This window comes from Coregonus clupeaformis, chromosome 34, assembly GCF_020615455.1.
Source record: "Coregonus clupeaformis isolate EN_2021a chromosome 34, ASM2061545v1, whole genome shotgun sequence".
NCBI classification, from domain to species: Eukaryota; Metazoa; Chordata; class Actinopteri; order Salmoniformes; family Salmonidae; genus Coregonus; species Coregonus clupeaformis.
The window spans coordinates 15151930-15166171 of record NC_059225.1 but is presented as its reverse complement, the minus strand read 5'-3'; the positions used below and the strand labels follow the sequence as shown (position 1 = coordinate 15166171).

General features: G+C 41.9%; 1 protein-coding gene across 3 annotated transcripts in view; it reads right to left on the bottom strand.

Annotated features, from left to right (window-relative positions):
• Positions 1–21: 21 nt before the first annotated feature.
• The window catches only part of LOC121549514 (receptor activity-modifying protein 3), a 35870-nt gene continuing 21649 nt past the window's right edge, over positions 22–14242 (bottom strand). For 2 of the 3 annotated variants that reach the window (XM_041861307.2, XM_041861308.2), the window contains exons 2-4: positions 12702–12731; positions 12132–12294; positions 22–1484 (exon numbers count right to left, since the gene is read on the bottom strand). In XM_041861307.2, coding sequence (XP_041717241.1) covers positions 1229–1484; positions 12132–12294; positions 12702–12731 — 449 coding nt within the window. In that variant the 3' untranslated portion in view covers positions 22–1228. Of the gene's footprint in view, positions 1485–12131; positions 12295–12701; positions 12897–14242 lie in introns of those variants that run through there. The other variant, XM_045210339.1, reaches the window with a different exon arrangement.

The following is a 14242-nucleotide window of genomic DNA, read 5'->3' as shown; positions in this document are numbered from 1 at the left end:
ATTCCACCATGGACATGTTGATTAATAACCAAAGCAGGGACTTATTCTAAGTCATTTAATTAAAACATTAAATAGCAGTACAGTAAATAATCCAATAGCTCCTCAATACCAAAAGTTTACTTCTGGCAAAATGAAACTATCTCAAAATGAGTCCGTAATCTTGACATTGATTTATGTTCCTACCTCCCACACCTCGGAACGATTAAACAGGGGAATTAAATAAAAATTAGTGTGAGCAGAATTCCTGCTGAGATTACACCAAATAAGCAGTGCAATCAGTGATAACAACTTCTGAGGCATTGCCACGACAACCCAGAGACATGAGAAATAATGAAGGTAAATTTGGTTGCGCAGGCCGGCGCCCCACAAACAACCGTTTTACTGCAAGAGAACAACTGCTCTAGTCTAATGTACACATATAGGGCTTGTTCATACTCAATGGCCAAGCTGCAGTCAGAATTCCCTATATCACGAACATGTATGAACATGAAAATGTGCTTTTTCTGTCTTTATTTAAGGTTTGGGTTAGGCATAAGGTTAGGGGTGTGGTTAAGGTTAGGGCTTAGTTAAATCAGGATTTCTTAGATGTTTGTTTTTTTATCCGTCTTTGCAGCTTGACCCGATAGTGACAGCACATAAGAACAGATGAGGAAGCGTGAAGAAGGCAATAGTTCCAGAAACAGTACTGTACAGAAAGCATGGTGGGCGATTTAGGACGAAAATGTCGTTTCTTTACAGTAGACGGCACTGGTACAGAAAAGTACTGTACATATTCAGGTCTCAGCTTGTCCATGTTCTCCTATTGAGACGACTCTTCATGAGAATATATCCAAAAGCTTAACGTTGTCTTATAAATTATGATATTGAAGCAGTCCCTGGACCTCAGTCCCATTTCACACATAGGATCAACAATCCTGAATGTCTCGTATGTGTCTTGGGTCCTTGGGTATAGTATATATATGAAAAGGCCTTGGACAGTCCATAGCTAGAAAAATTGAGTTTGAATCTCCTTCAAAGGCGTTAAGTGGCTTCTTTTGATCCCTTCAATCCACTATAATCCTGAAATGACACAATGAACAAACAAAAGTTCCCTCCGTAGGTTCCCTACCTGTCTTCCCTAACCCAATTCCTCATCTGGGGGTCAATAAACTATATACATTGAAAGACGTTCATGGGTCTCTGGACAGCCATGCTGGACAGTCACATGGGAACCGAACCAACCAACATCCTAATCCAGGATGTCGCTGCGCTTGCTGCACCACACCACCAGTGCGATCATGGCCAGGGTGAGGAAGACAGGGACGAGGATGAGGATGGTGAGTGTGTCGTCCGGCGGGTCCACCAAGATCACCCGGTCCAGGGTGCAGTTGAAGAAGAAGTGCTTGTGGATGCGGATAATGTAGCTCTCCACCAGCGGGTTGGGCCAGTAGCAGTTGATGCGCTCGGCGTTGGTCTCTGTGCACAGCGAGAAGAGGTGGTACTCACTGCGAAGAGAGCAGAGGAACACAAAGGGTTAAAAAAAACTGGCCATGCAGGCTTTTGTTCCAGCCTTGCTCTAACAGCCCCTGAGCAGCTGATCAGTAGATTCAGGTGTGTTAGGACAGGGCTGGAACAAAAGCTTGCCCTCCCAGTAGCTCTCCAGGAGGGCGGTTGGCCAATCCCTGGTCCAAACGGCATAGGAACACAAAACTGTTCAGCCGATCAGAGGACAGAGGCAGAGTAACACAAAGTGATTAGCCAATCAGAAGGCAGGGAGAGGGGAATCTGGGGCCATGGATTAGACTGAAAATCATGTTCTCTGTATCCCTGTATTTATTCTCTATTTCAGGGGAGAAGAAGAGTTAAGGGGTCTATTTAGCAGTATAGCTGTTACCATACGCTCAGCTACTTAGGTAGGCTGTGTCTAAACTGAGAAACAGGGAGGGTTTATCCCTCAAATTCTTACTCGGCAAAAACAGTTTACAGCCCGGCTTATATATATTTACACTCCCGGTCAAAAGTTTTAGAACACCTACTCATTCAAGGGTTTTTCTTTATTTTACTATTTTCTACATTGTAGAAAACTAAAAGTAAAAATAAAGAAAACCCCTTGAATGAGTAGGTGTGTCCAAACTCTTGACTGGTACTGTTTATATATATGTATAGAGGCTAAAGTCCTGCAGGGATTTTCATAATACTCTATCAGAGACTGGTTTGTGGTCTCACGTGATCGTTACATCAATCTAGTCAACAGACAAATAGGCTGGTCCCACTTTAAACGAACAACAACATATTTCAAGTCTGCAAAGTGAAATAGGTTGGTTGCACTTTAAACAAACAACAACTTATTACATTTTACATTTACATTTTAGTCATTTAGCAGACGCTCTTATCCAGAGCGACTTACAGGAGCAATTAGGGTTAAGTGCCTTGCTCAAGGGCACATTTACGTCATTTAGCAGACGCTCTTAAACAGAGCGACTCACAAATTGGTGCATTCACCCTATAGGCAGTGGGATAACCACTTTACAATTTTTTTTTTGGGGGGTAGAAGGATTACTTTATCCTATCCCAGGTATTCCTTAAAGAGGTGGGGTTTCAAATGTCTCCGGAAGGTGGTGAGTGACTCCGCTGTCCTGGCGTCGTGAGGGAGCTTGTTCCATAAAGAGCATTCATAAAGCCTTCATAAGCACTACATAGATACATGTGACATAGTCCACTATGTCATATACCCAAAAGTATGTACTCCTTTATATAGTATGACACAAGCCAATAGATGATTTGTGAAGAATCTATGTAGTGCTTATGAAGCCTTTAAGAAAATGTTATAAAGCCCTTGTAACTTTTTGTTTGTTTTTAAATGGACAAATGTGTTTATTTCACTGTGGAAAATTATGGAGTAGGCATATGCCTAGGAAACTAATGACACGGACCCTGTGGCCAGATGTGTGTGTCCTCCTCATCAAGTTTAATTATTTAGCTACTAGTTGGACCCAGGCTGCCTCGTTAGGGTCCATTTCTGTGTGTACTACAAAGTGCACTAAAAGCAACCCATTAGAACATAAACATAACATATTTTTCCCATTTTGACCCAAATTATCTGCACTTTCAAGGCTTGGTACAGTACACATTTAGGAGCTAAATGAGTGATTAGAGCTGAGATAATAGCAATCTAGGTGACATGGGGTCCCAGCCATGATGCTCACCTAGCAAAACAGATCATGTCAGCCCCCGTTAGATCAAACTAGTCAAGACAAGTGGTTAGTTCTATATTTCACAACAGTTTCCCATCCAATGCCTTTCACACTAGCGGTGTGGTTTGACGTCAGCCAATCCCCATCATTGCTTTCAGACGACCTCCGCCTAAGTGCTGCAAATCGAATGAGCCTCGATCAAGCTTATAAATTGTGTCTCCATATGGACATAAGTTACCTGATTTCCGAGATAAGGAAGGCTGCTGTAAAGTCAATGGATTGGTTGTATGGTAACTCTGGAATAGCTTTTTGGCTTGGATATTATTGTAAAAAAAACTATGGTACAAGACATTGACCCCAGACTGAAAAGTGATGGAATATGTGAAGTTACGATTTATGTTTAGCAAGAATTTGAGGCTGCGTGCTGTGTTGTCTTTTATCATTTAAAACTGGCAAAAGCTTACCTATCAATATAAGCATTCTTATAAAAGCTGATATTGTCTCTTTCGTAACAAGGGTCACATTCTGAAAGAATGTAATGCTTCTGTGCATAAGGAGCTTTCAAGAGGCAACTCATTAAGGGATGGATCGAAATTTACAGAATGGTTACCTGGAGGAAAATGGGGAAGGGTTATGCTTTTTCAATTGACTAGATTTCTATATTTCTCAGAATTTGTTGCTTATTAGGCTATATATTGATGCCCCCCCTCATCTCTGATTCTCAGCTGGGCGTGCAATATCAAGTGCGCCTATAAGCTATTTAGTGTGGCCTCAATCAAATGATCCATAGCCTATAGGCTATAGGCAATGAAGTGCATGCTCGGAGAAGCACAGAGCAAAGTTATATTTCTAAGATAGTTGACTAACCTATAGCCTATGTTCTGTTCAGTTTGAGAAGGAGAGGTGATGATGAGAAGGAAGACAGGAGGTCAAATTTGATAGCTTGCTACTACTATAATAGATTTGTATTAAAAACAATATGTTTCTTGCCCATGATGTTTTTATCAGAGTTATTGAAGTCACAATAAGCCAGATTCCAGTAACTTACATTGTGGTGCTGAAACTTGAAGCAGCAGCCGTGGCACACTCACTCAGAAATGGACAGCTCATGGTGCTGAAAGTAGGCAAATTCAAGTAGGCATAATTCATCTCATCCGTCTTCATTTTAATTAGACTTTACTAACAACAAAAGGGCTTTGTGTTGGAGCCTATTTCTTCCTATTTAAGAAGTAAGAGGTAGGCCTACCTGTTTGACAGATGAAATGAGGCTATAGGCTGCTATATCCATAGATTTGTCAGTGAATTCCTCTACCCACCATGCACTCTTTAAATAGCCAACCTCCGTGTAGTTAAAACCAAGAATCAAATTGAGGGGGTATGAGAGGAAATGCCATAGGCCAACCTTTTATTAAAGAAAAATGGCTAAAAGTACAGGCCTACCTGTCACGTTCGTTTAAGGACGGGTCAGACCAAGGCGCACCATGAAATGCATACATGTTTATTAAACTGATAAACACGCGACAAAACAATAAACAAACGAAACGTGAAGTCCTAAGGTTGAACACACAACGAACCTATACACGGAACAAGATCCCACAACTAACGAGTGCCAATAGGCTGCCTAAGTATGATCCCCAATCAGAGACAACGAGCAACAGCTACCTCTGATTGGGAACCACACCGGCCAACATAGATCTACACATACTAGATCATTCACATAGATATACACAACATAGAATATTCACACCCTGACTCAACATATAAGAGTCCCCTGAGTCAGGGCGTGACACTACCCCTTGTTAGCTTAAGATTCTGAAGAAAATAAAACGGATCCGATTATATAAAGTGATCTATAACAGTATTTCCAGCAGCCGTATACATTTGGTGTAAGAGAAGAGCTGAGGGGATGGTTATCATCTTTTTTTTTTATGTAAGGAAAGCAAACAAGTTCCAAGCTTCCTATTCGCAGCGGCAGAACAAAACCAACCCTCAATGCCAACATTACAGGTCAAATTCACTGCCAAACATTGCCTGGACAAATATTATTTCAAAAACTAACCTTAAAACCTTTTGGGTCAGTTTAAGTTAGCAGTGGCTTTTGAAACAAATCTGAACCGTGGATCACAGTCTCCCCTGGCCACATAGAATATTTTTCAGGGTATATTGGAAAGTGAAGATATTCTTTGCTGAAGCCATATAATATCCTCTTTATAAGGTCTAGAAAGATGCTTCAGAAATCGATGAAGACTTTATGCATGTTCTACTGTAGAAACCCTTGATAAAGTGTTGTTTGTTTTTTGAGGACAGCTTGTAAAAAACATAACAAAACATAATTATGTCTGATTGTGTAGAGCTGGACTGCCCAATCCTGTCCTGTAGAGCTACCGTCCTGTAGGTTTTTGCTCCAACCCTAATCTAGCACACCTGATTCTAATAATTAGCAGGTTGATAAGATGAATCAGGTTGGTAACACCTGGGGTTGGAGCAAAAACCTACAGGAGGGTAGCTCTCCAGGAACAGGGTTGGGCAACCCTGGTGTAGAGTCAATCAGGTTGTCAGAATAATCTATATTGCTGAAAGATTTATCATAGTCTGCATTTGCCCCTAAAAAAGTAAAACGAAAAACGACATGTTCATTGAGGGATACTTGGGGGAGGAGAGGACATAGACTTTATATCACTCACATCTGAGATGGATTATTGCTGGATTGTTTTGGATTATGGTTGTTGAGGTCAATTTTTTACTCCAGGGGCTCGACCTGGGGCATGGAAAAAAAAACTGTTCTCTTCAAGTTGTGGTACATTTATTTTATTTCCAACTCCTCTCCCCATTAGTCCTCTCTGACTGGTTCTGTAATGACTTCATTTAATTTTTTACTAAATCACACAGACAGTAAATTCTCATTGCATTTGCAAATGGCTGCTGGGATGCCATTTAAGGCCACTCTAACATGCACTGATGACCTTGGAGGAGCATCTGTTAGTTAGAAGACAGACCAGGCCTGCTGATGGTAATGTACCTGGGTTAATATTCATTAGGAGGGGACGGCACTGTGCCTGGCAATGGCATTCAGTCTCTGTGGGTGTTCTGCAGGCGGTCCTGGCCTGCTCGGCTGTCCCATTCGGTTGACTGTGTACCCGTGGTTCAGAGTTGTGAATTTGAATCAATATAGCTGGGCGTACATTTTAGAGAGAGTTCACCCTAACATGTACTGACGCCTCGCTGACATGGCCGCATGCTTTGTTTCTCTCAGTGCGGAGCCACTGGCGTGTATTCATGGATGCCAAGGGAAGCCAGGCTTCCCCTTCAATTTGCAAGAGGCTGAATATATCTCACCGGAGAAAGCATCCGAGCAAGCGAAACAGCGCCCATTTGTCTCTGTATGTGTAGGCCATCTGTCTGATGCTGTCTGGTCAAAAAGAGTATGACATTGTTGCCGCCTGTAGCATTATTTACAATGGAAGCCAGCGAGCATTTGGCCTCACTTGATTAAAAAAAAGTATAAAATAATAGCCATTCAGCATTGAGCTAAACTGAGTGAGCTCAACTGTGAATGGTCCTGGCGCACCAAAAAACAATGTAAAGGGGAGCCAGTTTTGGCTTCAATCCAATCACATCACATCGAGAGCCAAACGTCATTGACAGAAACAACTTGAATTGTTGCCTCTCGTTGTCCTCCGGCGACTAGCTAGCTAAAATGGGCCCTTTCCTAAATTACCCATGGATGGAGATAGGGATTTGGACTTGTGGTTTTACTTAATTCTCCGTACTGGCCAATGATTTTAACGGCGATTCTGATCCAACCATGAATTCATACATTGTACCCCTGGCCTGAGAAGTTCAATATGTAACTAGATGTAGAAGGCTAATGTTAACTAGCTGGCTCATTGTTGCCCATGAAAGCAAGTTAGGCTAGCAAGCAAGCATTTTAGCCAGGTAGCCTAGGACAACAAAAAATAAAAGCGTGTACTGTATGACAGAGTCATAGACCGTTTATTCAACATGAACGAGAGGAGGATGGCATTGGCTTTTCTCTACAAGTAGCATGTCAACATGCTACAGCACGCACGCACGCACACACACACACACACACACACACACACACACACACACACACACACACACACACACACACAAACACAAACACACACAAACACACACACAGAAATCAGAACCATGGACAGCCACATCATGTTTAGCTTACGTTGATTGGACTAAATTGTTTTTGGTATCTTTTAGTTTTCACTGTATTAGACTAACCATAGGTGATGTTGAAATGGTGCTGGAATAGTGGAGGCACCAGAAAATCACATTGTATAATTTTTAAGTAATTAATTTGCATTTTATTGCATGACATAAGTATTTGGTACATCAGAAAAGCAGAACTTAATATTTGGTACAGAAACCTTTGTTTGCAATTACAGAGATCATACGTTTCCTGTAGGTCTTGATCAGGTTTGCACACACTGCAGCAGGGCTTTTGGCCCACTCCTTCATACAGACCTTCTCCAGATCCTTCAGGTTTCGGGGCTGTCGCTGGGCATTATGGACTTTCAGCTCCCTCCAAAGATTTTCTATTGGGTTCAGGTCTGGAGACTGGCTAGGCCACTCCAGGACCTTGAGATGCTTCTTACGGAGCCACTCCTTAGTTGCCCTGGCTGTGTGTTTCGGGTTGTTGTCATGCTGGAAGACCCAGCCACGACCCATCTTTAATGCTCTTACTGAGGGAAGGAGGTTGTTGGCCAAGATCTCGCGATACATGGCCCCATCCATCCTCCCCTCAATACGGTGCAGTCGTCCTGTCCCCTTTGCAGAAAAGCATCCCCAAAGAATGATGTTTCCACCTCCATGCTTCACGGTTGGGATGGTGTTCTTGGGGTTGTACTCATCCTTCTTCTTCCTCCAAACACGGCGAGTGGAGTTTAGACCAAAAAGCTCTATTTTTGTCTCATCAGACCACATGACCTTCTCCCATTCCTCCTCTGGATCATCCAGATGGTCATTGGCAAACTTCAGACGGGCCTGGACATGCGCTGGCTTGAGCAGGGGGACCTTGTGTGCACTGCAGGATTTTAATCCATGACGGCGTAGTGTGTTACTAATGGTTTTCATTCAGACTGTGGTCCCAGCTCTCTTCAGGTCATTGACCAGGTCCTGCCGTGTAGTTCTGGGCTGATCCCTCACCTTCCTCATGATCATTGATGCCCCACGAGGTGAGATCTTGCATGGAGCCCCAGACCGAGGGTGATTGACCGTCATCTTGAACTTCTTCCATTTTCTAATAATTGCGCCAACAGTTGTTGCCTTCTCACCAAGCTGCTTGCCTATTGTCCTGTAGCCCATCCCAGCCTTGTGCAGGTCTACAATTTTATCCCTGATGTCCTTACACAGCTCTCTGGTCTTGGCCATTGTGGAGAGGTTGGAGTCTGTTTGATTGAGTGTGTGGACAGGTGTCTTTTATACAGGTAACGAGTTCAAACAGGTGCAGTTAATACAGGTAATGAGTGGAGAACAGGACGGCTTCTTAAAGAAAAACTAACAGGTCTGTGAGAGCCGGAATTTTTTACTGGTTGGTAGGTGATCAAATACTTATGTCATGCAATAAAATGCAAATTAATTACTTAAAAATCATACAATGTGATTTTCTGGATTTTTGTTTTAGATTCCGTCTCTCACAGTTGAAGTGTACCTATGATAAAAATTACAGACCTCTACATGCTTTGTAAGTAGGAAAACCTGCAAAATCGGCAGTGTATCAAATACTTGTTCTCCCCACTGTAGGTTGTAATATGGCTATTTTTGGGGGGGTTTTCCCAGTGATTTTACCCACGCACCGCTACTGCGCGGAACATAAATGAGGACCACTGTTTACATCAATCCAGTATCACAGATTATTGTGAAATAGACACTAATTGCTTATTAGAAATTCATGATAGGCAGACGAAGAAGTGTTTTTTTTGTATTTTGTATTCTGTGAATTTCAATCATAGATAAAGACAGTAGGTTACTTAAGACAGAAACGATAGGAGGGAGGTTGGTTGGGGAGGATGAATAGATGGATGGGCATATAACGTCTAGCAACCCAAAGGTTGCATGTTCGAATCTCATCACACATAACTTTAGCATTTTAGCTAATTAGCAACTTTGCAACTACTTACAACTTTTTAGCTACTTTGTAACTACTTAGCATGTTAGCTAACCCTTCCCCTAACCCTAACCTTAACCCTTTAACTACTTAGCTAGCATGTTACCTAACGCTAACTTTAACCCTAACCCCTAAACCTAGCCTTAACCCTAACCCCTAGCCTAGCTAATGTTAGCCACCTAGCTAGCCTAGCTAATGTTAGCCACAACAAATTTGAATTTGTGTAATGTACACAAATGCATTGTGAAGAAAGGAAATCGTGTAATACACATGGAAAAGTGGACTTTTTCGTGTGCCTGTCACAAATTTTGAATAAGTAATTTGTGTCTACTGTATTTCACAATAAGCTGTGATAGTGTGTTACATAAAGGTCCTTCACTTTCTCTCTTTTTCAATTTCTGTTTCTGTCTCTGTGTCTCTCTCTCTCTCTCGCTTTCTCTCTTTTTATTTCTGTTTCTGTGTCTGTTTCTCTCTCGCTCATCAGAGTGCCACAGACTCCCTGGGGATGTCCATGAGAATACATGTCTCATGTATAACACGTTAACAAATACTGTAAATATCTTTCTCAAATGCTCCTCAAGAAAAAGCTGGTAAGTATGGTAATGTCTGTCTCGAGAAGAGAGAAATGTCTTGACAATATGAGCTATTGGACAATATTATAAGAAGTATTGTACAATAAACAGTATAAATGTGTATTCTTCTTGGAATTCCTTTTCTAAATCTTCAAGTGTATCATGTTGTATTCTTCGAAGATAAAGCAGAGTGTAAACTTAGCATCAAATAAAGCTTGTGCCCCGTTGAAATAAACAGATTGGAACTTTCAATGGCTGGATATTACAAAAGGCCTTATGGTCCCACTTCTGTTGAACCCCTGTCTGTGGAAGATGGGGGTTAGATGTATGTTTTCCTTACATCTAATATCTGTAAATATCTTGTCAGACTACAACATGGAATGTTGATCTCCCGATCGGGACTCCCCAAGGAGAAGTAATGTATAGAGAAAAAGTGATTTTCCCCAGAAACCATGTGTGAGATGCCCACAAGAAAGTGACTCACAATGTTTTGATGGGCTAATTAACAATTCCCATGTGGACACGTTCATTCTAGGAACGGAGCAGGCTTCGCTGACACTAGTCTAAAGAGGGAAGGGTTCTTGGAAATGGCCGTTTCACGCCGTAAAGATAATTTCTCTCTCACACAAACATCTGGCCATCTGTGTGTGATGGAGATGGAAGCTACCTGGAACTAAAAAAATATATCTACTATAAAACGAATGTCTAAAATCCTCAAGTAAAGAGAAAAATGTAATTTCCGTATTTGGTCAATGGCTCAATTCTTTCACAAATGTAGCCATCTGAAATTGCAACGTAAGTGGCCGTCTCACTTTATTACTCATTAGACTATACTGTGAGCTATGCCAGGAGAGATCTATTTGAGATTGTTTTGAAAAGAGATAGGCTATTCTATGATGGCATCTAATCCTAACTTGATGGCCTGATACAACAACATCCATCTCTTTAGCATCTCAGGCTGATTATCACAACCCTGATTGACTCCCTATTATGTTCTCTGTCATTCATGCTGAATTCTATTGAGGCTTAATCGGATCAAATAGGGAAAAAATCTATGTCAGGCCTCTGAATCCCCAGCACAATTATTTACATAACACTCAAATTCACAGAGGGAAATTTTTCTAGTGTTGATTTGCCTACGTATGTGTGTTTGCGTGTGTGTTTGCATGTGTGTTTGCGTGTGTGTTTGCGTGTGTGTGCGTGTGTGTGCGCGTGTCACGATTGTTCATTAACGAGAAGGACCAAGGCGCAGCGTGATATGCATTCATATTTATTTCCGTACTGAACACACGACAAAAGAACAAAACGAAACGTGAAGTCCAAGGTAGACAAATAACATACCTTTACGGAACAAGATCCCACACCGACTAGTGCCAAACAGGCTGCCTAAGTATGGTCCCCAATCAGAGACAACGAGATACAGCTGCCTCTGATTGGGAACCACCCTGGCCAACATAGATCTAAACGATCTAGCACATCAACATAGAAAATATAACACAGAAACTACACACCCTGGCTCAACATTTCAGAGTCCCCAGAGCCAGGGCGTGACAGCGCGTGTGTGTGCGTGTGTGTGCGCGTGTGTTTGCGTGCGTGTGTGTGTGTGCGTGTGTGTTTGCGTGTGTGTGAACGATTGAAGGGTGTTAGAGAACCATGCTGGGTCAGCCAGCAGACACAGGTGCCGCTCATTGGCCAGGGGGGAATTAACACTGAGCAGGCCCAGCCAGGAAAACAGCCCCCTGGATCTACTGTGCAAACAGGCATCTGTTTTCCAACCGCCTGTTCACACACAAACAGCCACACACAGCCAGATAGTGGGCGCAGAATCATGGCAGGTAATTATTACTTTGTTTACTAGACTACCTACACTGAAATACAGTATTCTTTGATTCCTCCTACAGTGGGTCTTAAAAGTAAACTTTTGAAATAGAACAATTATGTTATGAGCTTTCCCAAAATGTTGTACAACGATGTTAGTGCTGAAATCATAATTTTAGTGGGAATATGTTTTATTTTGTCTTCAAGTTCCAAATCTTAGACTGCCTCCAAAAGCTAAAAGTTTACCAACGGGTGGAGTGGGATTACACAGGTTTCGCTTGCTGGAAGTAATCCTACCTTTCCATTCTGTCATGGATTAATATAAAAATTATACAGAGTGCCTTTAAGAACTGGGGCAGTGCATTGATAGACGGGCTCTTTGGCTTGTTCTGATAAGACTGAAAGGACAGGGGAGTCTTTTACCTGATGAAGTGTGTTAAGTTGCACCAGTTCTGGGGATCCACGTGGTCCATCTTTCGCTTGAATTCCTCCCCACACACCTCCATCTCCCACAGTAGCTGGGTCTCGTTGCACAGAGCCACACTAGGCCTTCGTGGTATAGACTCAACATTGATATTCTCCGTGGCTGCAGGACATAAAAAGGTCCAGATTAGAGAAAACAAACAAGACCTTTAATGTTCCACAGTAGCATTAGGGTTGTCTTCATTAGGGAAAGCAACAGAAAAAGTACTGCAACTGAAAATGAAAATGGGTGTTTCTTAATGGACAGGTAGTCCCTCCCTGTTTCAGTCTGTTTTCGTCCTAATGAACATAACTGAATCTATTGTTATTACAAATCGTGGCTATAACTTCTGGCACAGGGTAAGTCAGAAGTAAGGAATGTACATTTTATCAATTGTGCCTATTATTATTGGCACAAGGTTAAAATTACTTCTTATAAAAACATCAAAGCAACAAAAGTAGAGTATTTGTAAGCCGTGCTGCACAGTGTTTCATGACTTCGGAAGGAGATGTAAGCTAAACCTTCCTTACCTGACAAACCTCTTGTCATCCAAGAGTTCACTGTCAAAGACAATATCACACAGAAACAAGAAACAGAGTTAGTAGTCATGACAACAGTCTCAGTGAAGCTTGATTACATTTAGAACCATCATTAAACGTTGTTGACAAAACAGAACTGAAACCTATGTGGAACTTTTAACATAAAACTGACCATTTTGACCAGGTGGTCAATACATTTACAATTCTAAACACATCCTGGCTGACAAAAAAAGAAAGAAATATGAATCCCCAGTTCATGTAACAGTGGTTTGAGCATGGCTGACTAAATGATGCCTAGAAGAACAAAGTCATTAAGGAGTTTTCTGGAACAAAATGCCAAGCTGTCTGATGTCAGATGTTGTTGCTGCTGCGGGGGGGCAGAGCGTTATTGTAATGTTGAAGCTGAGGAGATGGCTATAGCTAGTACCCTTTTCACATTATCGTGTCGACCTGAACCAAATCGTGCTGGCAAAGATATTTACTTTCACGTTGTCCTTTTCAGCACGATTCCAGCAACTAACGTGGATACGTAACCAAGGCAAGCTCAGTACAGTTCGGTTTGTCTCTGCTGGATTCGGTTCAGTATTGTGAAAAGCCCTTAACTGTGTGTTGCAGTGCCGTGGCCGTCTATGGCAATATCTCAGCTAGAGTTTAATGATAGAGGAAGGATAAGGAAATTGTGACTGGCACTGCTCAGAGCTCCTGTCTGTCTCCCAGGACACCTGTCGTCCTCTCAGCTGAACCTGTGCCCCCACACCCACCCCAAGGGGACTTCTCTGATTAATATTTATTCCTTCAAGTGCCCCTGCCGTGAATACTAATATGGCAATGCGCATATGACTTTCATTGTATGGAGGGAGTATAGTATTGGATAGGATAGGATAGGATCAGTGGAGACCCGTCATTCAGGGCAGGTGGGGCAGAGCCCACCTGTTTCGCAAAAATAAAATAAAATAAAAATAAAATTGTGTATATATATATATATATATATATATGTACAGTACCAGTCAAAAATTTGGACACACCTACTCATTCAAGGGTTTTTCTTTATTTTTACATGGTAGAATAATAGTGAAGTCATCAAAAATATGAAATAACACGTAGTAATCAAAAAAGTGTTAAACAAATCAAAATCAAAATATGTTTTATATTTGAGATTCTTCAAATAGCCACCCTTTGCCTTGATGACAGATTTGCACACTCTTGGCATTCTCTTAACCAGCTTCACCTGGAATGCTTTTCCAACAGTCTTGAAGGAGTTCCCACATATGCTGAGCACTTGTTGGCTGCTTTTCCTTCACTCTGCGGTCCGACTCATCCCAAACCATCTCAATTTGGTTGAGGTCGGAGGATTGTGGAGGCCAGGTCATCTGATGCAGCACTCCATCACTCTCCTTCTTGGTAAAATAGCCCTTACACAGCCTGGGGGTGCGTTGGGTCATTGTCCTGTTGAAAAACAAATGATAGTCCCACTAAGCCTAAACCACATGGGATAGCGTATAGCTGCAGAACACTGTGGTAGCCATGCTGGT